The sequence below is a fragment of the Leptonychotes weddellii genome, unplaced genomic scaffold (genome assembly GCF_054177405.1).
Source record: "Leptonychotes weddellii isolate Sample4059 unplaced genomic scaffold, ASM5417740v2 HiC_scaffold_890, whole genome shotgun sequence".
In the NCBI taxonomy this organism is placed as follows: Eukaryota; Metazoa; Chordata; class Mammalia; order Carnivora; family Phocidae; genus Leptonychotes; species Leptonychotes weddellii.
Genome location: NW_028060324.1, coordinates 1 through 10,791, shown reverse-complemented (window position 1 = coordinate 10,791; position 10,791 = coordinate 1). Strand labels below are relative to the sequence as shown.

At 41.4% G+C, this 10,791-nt stretch overlaps 1 protein-coding gene and 1 non-coding gene across 4 annotated transcripts; both read right to left on the bottom strand.

The window, feature by feature from the left end:
* Window positions 1-1,066: 1,066 nt before the first annotated feature.
* Window positions 1,067-10,742, bottom strand: LOC145719979 (pumilio homolog 1-like). 3 transcript variants are annotated; one of them, XR_014142721.1, is made up of 4 exons: window positions 7,570-10,742; window positions 5,896-6,039; window positions 4,683-5,802; window positions 1,067-3,585 (listed from the first exon to the last, which is right to left on the bottom strand). XR_014142721.1 is itself a non-coding variant. In XM_081811622.1 (4 exons), exons 1-4 carry the CDS (start codon window positions 7,574-7,576, stop codon window positions 3,215-3,217), a joined length of 738 nt encoding a protein of 245 aa, XP_081667748.1. In that variant the 5' UTR covers window positions 7,577-7,845; the 3' UTR covers window positions 1,067-3,214. The 3 variants fall into 3 exon arrangements, 2 of the variants coding, with proteins under 2 accessions (XP_081667748.1, XP_081667747.1); XM_081811622.1 differs by having other exon boundaries at window positions 4,683-4,898; window positions 7,570-7,845; XM_081811621.1 differs by having other exon boundaries at window positions 4,683-4,979; window positions 7,570-7,838.
* On the bottom strand, window positions 7,376-7,453 carry LOC115939880 (small nucleolar RNA SNORD103/SNORD85). Its single transcript, XR_004074652.1, has one exon. It is a non-coding gene; the product is annotated as a small nucleolar RNA SNORD103/SNORD85 (small nucleolar RNA).
* Window positions 10,743-10,791: the final 49 nt, after the last annotated feature.

The following is a 10,791-nucleotide window of genomic DNA, read 5'->3' as shown; positions in this document are numbered from 1 at the left end:
TTTATGGTGATGGTTGTACAATTCAGAAAGTTACTAAAAATCACTGAACTGTAAGCCTGAAATGGGTAAATTTTATATGTAAAATATAACTCAATAAAGTTTTTCTTTAAAAAAAAGAATTCTGGTCTTTAAACAACTGCTAATGGAAAAAACATTTAAGAGTCATAAGCAGGCACCAATAAGTGATTGCTGAATAAATAATGAGACACCAAAAAGTGTTGAATAAATAGTAAGGGGGAAAAAAAAACTAAGCTAACTAAGCAGGTCAGTGATCTTTGGAGAGTATCCTAACACATGTGTGACTTCGGGGAAGAAGTATGAAAATCGTTATGATGGAGAAAAGATCCACACTGGGAAAACAATAGAGATCTACAGGCTGGTATGTACGTTCAAATACTTGCTAGCTGTGTGGTGTTACGAAAGGCACGAGACCATGCTGAGTGTAGAAGAGAGTTACGAGAGAAGTGAACACAGTGAATGCGCGCACAGCACAGCTCCTGGTCTGAGAACCAATGGCCGGGGTCAGCAGCACAGCACTATTAACAGCAGAAACCGAATCACGTGTGGCCCAGTATATATCTGGCAAAGCAATGTTAAGTCTCCTGCACCAAAAATGGCTTCAGGACCTCTACATGAACACTGTTAGAAACCGATTCCCATACCTCTCTTTTCTCTAGGTTAAGACTAAAGCACACAAGAACCCTTCTGTCAAGGAAACAGACTGAGCGAAGGCAAAGCTCTACTGATCAAGACACAGGGTTCCTGAGGAATGACATGTCTGACTCACACAGTACCCGCAGCCATGGAAGTTCCATGCAAACACAGGCAACTAAATTGCTTAAATGAGCTCAATTGTTTCTAAAAGAGAAGATACGTTAGAAAGAAAACCAGGCAGACAGCAAGAGTCATTAAAATGAGAAATCGCTTGCCCCAACAGTCATTTCCTCCTTCACAGGGGAAACAGGAATGAAGAAGGAAGTATACTTCATGACAATGTTGATCCACTGGGAAGAGGAAAGGTACCATGCATGCAAGTACTGATTCCAGCTCCATTTTCAAACCCCAAGAGCCACAGCATCTAGTTCAGGGGCTGACAAACTACAGCCCACAGGACAAATCTGGCCTACCACCGATTTTTGGAAATAAAGTTTGACTGCATGATAGCTACACGTCCATTTACATTTTGTCTGTGGCCGCTTCTGTACTTCACAGCAGAACTGAATACTTACTACAGAGACCATCTGACCTGCAAGCCTAAAATATTTATGACCTGGCTCTTGGACCACCGCCACCCCACCCCTCACCGCCCCCCCCCCACAAAAAAAAAGTTTGCAAGATTTAGTTGGCTTACTATGAATGTCAATATGAGCTGACATAGTTCAAATGTTTAAAACAAAGGAATTAAAAGGGAAGACTTCTGGATTTGATAATGCACTGGTTTAAAAGATACCCTGGGCACATCACGTGACAGGACGTACAATGATGGTGTGGGCTTTGGAGCGAAACACATTTGATGCTAAATCTCTTCAGATAATGAGAAGACTTCAGCAAGATATTTCAGGCAATTTCCTCACTCCTGTACCATGGGCAAAATACCTACACCTGCCAGAGTTATATGTACAGCACTCAAAACCATTAATAGTAGCAGATAATAACTACAATAAGTATTAGCTCCTTCCATCTACACACTAAACTGGGACTTTCATTTACCCCTTACAATTTGCATTAACCCTCAGTCTTTAAAGCCAAGCATTCTGTCACTAGGAAACACTGTTGTGCAATGTACCCCCCATTGCCTTATCTGTCCAACATGGATTTACCAATCTAGAATGGCCTGACAACTTCTCTAAAGTAACGTCCATATGTAACCTGAGACAATGAGTTCCACAAGGACAGCTCTGACCACGTGAGATTTCAGGATACACACATACTCACACAAATGTGTATGTACATACATAGGTACGTATTTTTGCCTTAAAAACCACCTCTCCAACTCAGAGATAGCATTCTTGGTCCTAGAATAAGACCTCTACTATCCTATCCCCTTCAGGACTTCTTTGACTTTTATAAATCACTTCCCAGTCTTTGTCTTTCCAAATGAAAGCATACTATTCATGTTTAGTCCGTCCTCATCTTGGAGCCCATAAAGCCACTTATAATCTTGCTGGTTAAAAACTGAAAAGAGTCCATGTAAACTATGAGCTCTGGAAGATAATTGTGTGTCAATGTCGGTTCATCAACTGTAAAAGGTACCACTCTGGCTGGGGGTGCTGCTACTAGAAAAACCTGCTCATCTGCAGGGCAGAGGGTACAGGAGTAATCTCTGTACTTTCCCCTCAAATTTGCTATGAAGCTAAAACTGCTCTAAAAAAAATAAGTAAACAGAGGATTAAAAATAAAAACCAAACATAATCTTCTGGGGAAAGTGGCCATACATGATGACTTTTCCTAGGACAGTTTAGGTCTGTCATCACAGAGTTCATTGTTAACAGCACTCCCATCTACTCTCAAATGTGTCCTACCTTGCACCATAAGTTGTATGGTCACTCTACTTTAATGCCTCAACTCTCCTCATCTAAGAAATAAATCAGCACTTCAAAACGCAAACTCGATAAGTATCTGAGGAAAGGAAGTATGCACCACCTTCCACCTCTTGAAGGACTTAGGAATTTGCCACCCGAAGTATTAATGTTAAGTTTCTTCTCATTCTTACAGCCTGCTGTTTACAATCCTCTTTTCCTTCCTCATTTTAGGATCTAGATGGTAACATTTTTAAATCCCCATACATAATAACAACCTAAACATACAGTTGAGAAATACACATCTATACTCATTAGCATACTAGGTAGTTTATACCAAAAAAAAAAAAAAAATCAAGAATCTGGCAATTTTTTCAAACAAAACGTTTTTGTGTGGGAAAGTAAGATATTAGGCGTATATGGGGGGGGGAGGGAGTCTGAAAAATAAGGCAAAATATTAATTGTGATATTTCGGTGGTGACACTAGATGAACACATTCTTTGTCTATGTCTCTGTGTTTTCCAGCTTTCCTGAAAATGAATCTGTACTGGATTTATAATGAAAGACTCCCACGTGTAGCCAAAGAACAAGATGTTCAGACTGAAGCTGAAGTGAATATATAGTGGATGCACCCAAACTTGAATAAATCCAAAACTGCTATGCTCTCTAGGTACAGCCTAAATAACATGAGGCACTTAAGGAAGGCACAGAACACCCAGGACACTCCTGGGATAAAGGGACTGTCCTTTGCTTACGCAAAGTACTTGTAATGTCATCAGTGGCAAGAGATTTCTAGAGTTCAAGGTGGTGTTAGAGTAATGGTTCTTACCCAGGTTTAAGCTTGAAGAGGATCCATGTGAAGAGAGGGAAGGAGGTGGTGTCTGTGAATGTCCTGGTCCCTGACTAGGGAGAGGCATGCCCACGGGTCCAGGAGAGGAGGAAAAGCTAAGGCCGTTATAAAAACTGTGTCCAATGGGGGTCAAGCTGCTCGATGTCCTCTTATAAAGGTCACTGCTGCCAGTCAGGGAGTCACGGCGGGAGCCACTGCCAGTGTTGGAGTTTGCAACTAAAATGGAATTAAAACAATGCAGATAAGAAAAGGCCTGTTCTTTGAAGAACAAGCCCAGTGACCTGTTCCTAACACTTTGATCCAGACTCCTTACCACCGCAAATTTGTCAGCAGAGACAGCCTAACTGTTCATGTGGCAGTTCTAGGGGCAGGTAAAGTAATAAAGAGGACATGGCTCAGGTTAACATGAAGCTTTTGTTCAAACCATCACACGAATGCTAAATTTACCTTCCTTTGGTGTCACATATTATGGGGTGGGGATGGGGTAAAAAGCTCGGACGGCCACATAAGCTATGGAAAAGGTGAAAGAAAATGGGCTAGAAAGAATGCCTTTCATCAACCCAAAGGTTCTAGTAGAAAAATGGAATACAGAAAAAAGATTTGTAAATGGGGTATTTCCCCACTACACAAGACTTACATGTGAAAGCCTATCTTCTCAAGATCTTCTCTTCTCAGGGTTCAATCAAGAGTTATTGCTAGCTCCCAATTCCAATCTAAGATTCTCTCTCTCAAACATGCCCTTCTGTTCTGAGATCACATTGTTCTACAAACACTGCAATTATCCCACTGTTTTCCTAACTACTTTCCTGCTTTATCCTCCCATCGAAACATTAAAAATATCTTGGTCTAATGTCCTTCTTTCCACTTTTCCATAATATCCACCTTAATTCTTCTCAAAAGACTGGAGCAAACTCCTGACTCTGTAAAGCCTGCAGATTGAGGGGTACACTACCCTGTCATCTTTGGTCAGTCCTCCTCCCTCAGTTTTTAACATTCACATTTCTACACTTCCCTCCACGTTCTTCCCAATGCCTGCAAAAAACCTCCCCTGGTTTTCTGATCCCTGAAACAAATCAACTATGAGAGTATAAATAAGTAGCAATATGAGCATAAACCTGAAATCAGCCCCAAATGTAAAACTTGATTTTAACAGTCCGTCATCTCAAAGATATGTGGGACGGCCGAATTCCCACGGGGCTCGGTCCAGATCTGCCTGGGGTATCTGTCCAGGGTTCCATGCATCATCAGTGTTCCACAAAGATTGCAAAAACAACAAAAATTCAGTTTTAACAGCACTTAAGTCGGATTTCTACCTGCTGTTCCAAACCCTCCGAGGGCTGATCCCAGGGTGGCGCCGAGAGAACTGCTACTTCCGAATCCCAAGGATGTGTTGGCAGGCTGGGCAGAGCCCTGGGAGAAGAGGGAGCTGCTCTGTGAATTGCTGCTCAGAGAGTTGTTGCCATAGAAAGAGCTGGATGCCAGGCTGTTACTGGGCTGCTGCTGGGGCTGGGGCTGGGGCTGCTGGGTTCCTAAAGGGCGAAACGGTCCATTTGTTGTTCCAGCAAGACCACCGGCTGCTCCATTTGCTGAAGCTGCGGCCGCCGCAACAGCTACGAAGAAGAAAGCAAAGCATTGGGCTGGGAAAGGCGCTGGCCGCGTACCCCAGCCTCGGCGCTAGCCTTCCAGAAACGCTGTCACGCGCTCCTAGCTTCGCAAAGCAGACATGAGCTTTGTAAAGAACTACACGAATCTGCCTTTGAGCCCTCCATCTGAGGCTTCTATTTTCTACTTCTGCTTCCAATTTGAAGTCAAAATACCATGGAAGCCAAATTCACTATGGTGGTAGCTTTAAAGAGTCTGCAGTTTAAAATAGGTACAGATGTCAAATGTAGCCATTTTAAATACGACTACTTCCTAAAATCTCAAGTTCCACAAATATCAATGTTGAGGACTTTTCCAGAACCACTGTTGGCAATATACGCAAGCCCCTCGAATTCCTGAACATATTGCTCTCTTCTAGATGTTCCCACTATTGTTCTTAATTTATATTCCTAATATATATACACACATATATAAAGCTTAAAATAAAAACCTATTCTGTCCCCCATCAAAATATATTGCTCTGCCCACTTCTCACTATTCCCTCCATCCCGCCCCCCTCCAAAAAACAAAAAACAACATCCCCCCCCAAAAAAAAACCCCACAAAAACAAATATTATCTTAAAATAATGTCAAGGATTTCTGTGAAATTAGCCTTGGACTTCTGCCAACGGTGCCATTTTGTGTGAGTAATCCAACTTCCTATGTTCACGGTGGAGCAGGTCCTTGCTGCTAACCAGCTGGTACATGGCTGTCAACAGAATCTATCGAGGTCACTTGCTGCTTCTGATTTTCTCTTTGAAATATTACAGGGCAGAATTGCTATATTGAGAACTGTCAAATAAAGTACATTTCAACATATTGTAAGAACATCATCCATCGCCCCTTTTGGACTACTGACAGGAGTTCACGAAGACGGAAGCTCACCTGCTTGCGCAGCCGAGGAACTGATGATGACTGGGGCAGGAGCTACAAGCCGAACAGGAGCTCCCAGACCATTTCTCGCTCCTGCATTTACCACAAGGGCGCCCGTTTGGTCATAGTAAGCAGCAGGAGCCAAGACTGGGTAACCTGGGAATATTAAGCCACATACAAGTATATATGAAACTAACAGTGTTTCCTGGGTAGTTGAATATTGTCAACAGTCACAGACTCTCAGCTGTGGGGACAGACAGACGTAGATGTCTCTCCTGGCTTCACCACCTAGATAGCTATATGACCTTGCATCTCTGAGCATCCATTTCTTCAATTAGGATAATAATAATACCTGCCTCATAAAGTTCCTGTGACAATTAAAGGACGAATGTGACAGATCTAGCATGATATCTGGCACAATAGGGGGTAGTACTACTTACCAGCCGCTAAGTGTTAGAAAGGGAACTTGGGGGGACACCTGGGTGGCTCAGTCGGTTAAGTGTCTGCCTTCAACTCAGGTCATGATCCCAAGGGTCCTGGGATCGAGCCCCACATCGGGCTCCTTGCTCAGTGGGGAGCCTGCTTCTCCCTCTGCCTCTGCCTGCCACTCCCCCTGCTTGTGCTCTCTCTCTCTCTCTCTCTCTCTGACAAATAAATAAATAAAATCTTTTAAAAAAATAAATAAAAGAAAGGGAACTTGGCAGGATAGTGAACACCCGTGCTCTTCAAAGTGCTAACCAAGGTTATCACCAGAAATCATACACAGACAGTATTTTATGTTTTTTGACTAGAGAAGTAACGGAGGGTACAAATGATTACAACAATTACAGTATTTTCATACCTCACAACAGTGTAAGCACAAATATCCTGCAAGTTAGCAGGTAAAACCTAGACACACTTCAAATAATAGGATCTTTCACATCACCATATGAGATGGAATCTCCAAATCCTACTGAATAATAGGAGAAATTACAGGTGACTTCCCAATAAAACCTGAATGCTTAATAACTAATATAACAAATGATACATGTTAAAGTTACTCAGTGAATTCATAAATAGATCAATTAATTGGGCTACACTCCATGATCAGTAAGAACCCATACATTTACGCTGAGGTCTTACAAGGACCTGTTTCAAAGGAAGAAACACAAATTACTTCCAACCCATGCAAAGAATAGGACCAGGTGACAGTGAGCCAAGAATAACATATATTCAAGATAAATATTAATCACGGGCAGGCAGCTATAAAGCACCTCTGCTGTTGGCTTGGGAGAAATCCTAGAAACGTGAGGGATCGCCCCATCAAGGAACACTAGGAACTTCCTAATAATACTGTTCAGAGACATCAGCATGAAGGCTAAGGCCCTGGAGTGATGCTAAAGTAGCCTGCCCACTCCTTCTATTATCCCTAATCCTAAGGGAGAGAACAGATCATCACAAAGGAATACAGCATACTCTAAGCAATGCGTGAGGAGATATATGTAAGACGAAGACTGGCTCAGAACAATTAGGTGCTCTCATCAGCGAACTACGGTCTAAGTGAGGGCAAGTGTATGTCATCTTTGCCAGTGCCCAAATAATGACAAGCCGACACAAGCTTAAAGCACTGCCTGTTCTCCTCTCAATCTCCCCCAACAAGCAGACTGTTTTTCCCTCCAAGTATTAGAAACAACAATGCAGCCTCACCTGGCATGCCTGCAGCCAGTCCTTGTCCAAAAGCAAGGGCAGAATTCACTGCTGCAGCTGCCACTAGTGGATCTGTTTGCTGTCCCTGCTGGTTCTGATTTGGGGTCAAAGGACGCTGGCTGGCTCCTCCACGGAGAACCTGGGAGACAGAAATAAGTCAACTACTTTCTTGTCACTGAAAATACCTAAGACCCACCGTGTGCTTAAGTTGGGCCAAATTTTAGAAACTGATAGTTGTAACTGTTTTTCCTATAATGTTTTCTATGACATTGCTGTTAGGATAAAAATTCAATTAGCAACATCTCATTTAGTGAAATCTCATTCTACCATTTTTAAACATTATTACACCTTTATAAGCAGCCAAAAGCATTAAAAAAATGATGATTCATTAATCAAATACATAATGACTATCATCTGGCAGGTACGAGAGATAAAGCAATGAAATAGACAGAGCCCCTGCCCTCTTGAAGCTTTTATTCTAGTGAATGAGACAGACAATAAATGGCAACTCTATAAAATATCAGTGCTCTGACAAAAAGTGGGTGGAGGAGTCTGATGGATTGGGGAGGGGAGTTTAGATAGGATGAACAAGGGTAATCTACCCACACAGATTAAAATATCTGTGTCTAAAGGGGGGGGAAAAAAAACCACCAAAAGTGTGTATTTTCTTTATGGAATATAAGAGCACCTTCTCTACCTTATAACACTATTCCCATTCTACAAGGCCCAAATGGCCCCAAATGAGCTCCCCAGATTTGACTTAGGAGGCTTCTGACCTGTTTCTATTTCTCCTCTCATAAATTCCACAATAGACCGCAATCTAAATGGAGATGAGTGTCAAGAACACTGCCTTTTTCAGTACAGAAGACCAGTTCTGTCACTGTGCTGAAGGATCCACTTTTTATGAATGAAACACAGGTATCAAAATGGTGGTAATCATTCTTATTCTGAATGCTCTGAAGAATCTACTCCACATGATCTATATACTCCAGCAAGTAAAAATGCAAAACCCACAGACCAAGGCTAAAATTACAAAATGTGTTTTGCATGTTTTCAAAGGCAAAAAAAGTTCTTATCAAATCACTTTCACTATCACTCTGCTTTTTATAAAAATCAGACATATGATCAGGAACCTGGGTACAGATTATTCTTGGTACCATTTGGTAAAAAATGTAAAAGAGAAACACCACTAACACTCAACTATTAAAGGAGCATAAGGGAAACACCACCAACCGTACTGGCAAAAAGAGTTGTGTAGACACTTGGTTGACTCCAAGTCTCTTATTTTCTTATCTGTAAAAGTAGTGAGAGTAATGGCTGATTTTGCAGATCTGTTGGGAATATTAGAATTAATGTCTGCAAGGCACAATACCTGGTACCCAGGAGACAATCAATAACCAAGAGCTAATTACTATCAAAATATTTGTTTGTGACCTAAAGAATCTAATGGACTTTAAATGAGAAGGAGTGCTTCAATCCACATCGACAGAAGAGTCAAGGGAGGCTGCCCAGTTGAGTGTTTGCACCAAGACTTAGAAGATGCCTCACCAATGACCCAGAAGAGTTCTCACTCTAGGAATAAAGTAAACAGCGTGTACAGAGATATGGCAAATACTAACAGTTCAAGAACGACTAAAACATCAATGAAAGCATCATTTCCATAGGGTATTGTGAACCAGGTTGGTTTATGTATGGTTAGGAGTTGTGTAAAAGGTTGGGGGACAGGCGAAGGGTCAAGGTGCCTGAAGAAAGAGGTAGTCCAGACTACTGGGCCCAGTTTTAATGAGAAGAGCAGCAGGTTTCCTTTTTGTCCACTGTCTAGAAATCTGTGTGGGACCCTGATGATTAATCAACGTTCTTAAGTCAGCTGCCAGTATTCATGTATTTTAATTTCATCAACAGCTATCAAGTCTGGATTTTATGGAAACAAATATGTACAATTTTACAAGTAACAGTTTAACATCGAATAAAATCAACAAAAACAACTGAAGATCTGTGTAAAACACTATTCTCAGTCTGCTTACTATCTACCTTTACAGTGCAAAAGCTGTTAAATTCAAATTTCTTTTCAAAGGTTACTGATCTACATACACAGCTTTTGAGATCTACCAATGCTTAATATGCAAGTAGATGCTCAATGGGGATATTTTAATTAATAATCATTCATCCTTCTATAGTTCACCATGCTCAGTAGAATTATCATCTACACAGTCTCCCCCAATCTAGAAAGTTCAGAAGCCATTCTAAACGCTTCTCTGTCAAAATGCCACATCTAACACCAAATCACCACCAAGTATGCCTACGTGTGCTTGGCTTCAACTCAACACCCAAAGAGTTTTTCTTTAGCAAACATTTTGAAATAGAAAAGAACAAAATTTTTGTCAAATGTCAAAGGAACCTTCACAAAAAGGATGAAAAGGAATCAGAAGTAAGATGGAGTGCCTGGAACGTCACTGACTGTGCTCAAAGTTCCAGCAATCAGGTGTGGAACAGTTTCCATGCCTAGACCATAACAAATGTTCTGTTTTCTGAAAAAATGTCAAGGCCAAAAAGGTCAAAAGCAAACTTTTTTTTAAAAAGGGCCTCTCATTTCAATGACTATGACAAAGGAGTTCACCAAGAAAATCGTATTTTCCTAAAACAACTGAAACCAAAAACTGACAAAAACAACACTGGAACTAAAATATGGCTGCTTATCAAATAAGGAATGCCAGTAACCTTTTCTCAGTGGGATCTGTAATAGTGGATGACAGAAAACCCTGAAATGCAAAGGATTACAGTGCCCATTTTACAGCTAAGGATATAGCTTCTCTATATTCTCTATATTCACGCAACACACCCCTAGGTGCAAACCCAGTCAGTAATAGAACAAAGACCAAATCTCCGGTTTTCTGTAACTCCAAACATCACCATATGGTCAGAAAGTAACACAAGCTGTGAAATGACAGATTTGTGTTCAAATCTTAACAATTTAATATCTGTGTGACCCTGGGCACACAAATTCTATTTCCTCAATCTTATGAAGAAGGCAAGTCATATAATTTATCAGAATTAGAAAATATAAAAGAAATTATAGGTAGAGCACTTAGCTTTAAACAAAAAGCTTTCGGGGCACCTGGGTGGCTCAGACGGTTAAGCGTCTGCCTTCAGCTCAGGTCATCATGATCCCAGCGTCCTGGGATCGAGCCCCGCATCGGGCTCCCTGCTCAGCTGGAACCCTGC

What these genes read in the sequence shown, in the direction of transcription:
- LOC145719979 (XM_081811621.1), bottom strand. An exon ending in TTCCTCGGCTGCGCAAGCAG is followed by an intron (nt 4,980 to 5,895) that starts GTGAGCTTCCGT and finishes TCTTCTTCGTAG; the next exon opens with CTGTTGCGGCGGCCGCAGCT. An exon ending in CGGAGGGTTTGGAACAGCAG is followed by an intron (nt 3,586 to 4,682) that starts GTAGAAATCCGA and finishes ATTCCATTTTAG; the next exon opens with TTGCAAACTCCAACACTGGC.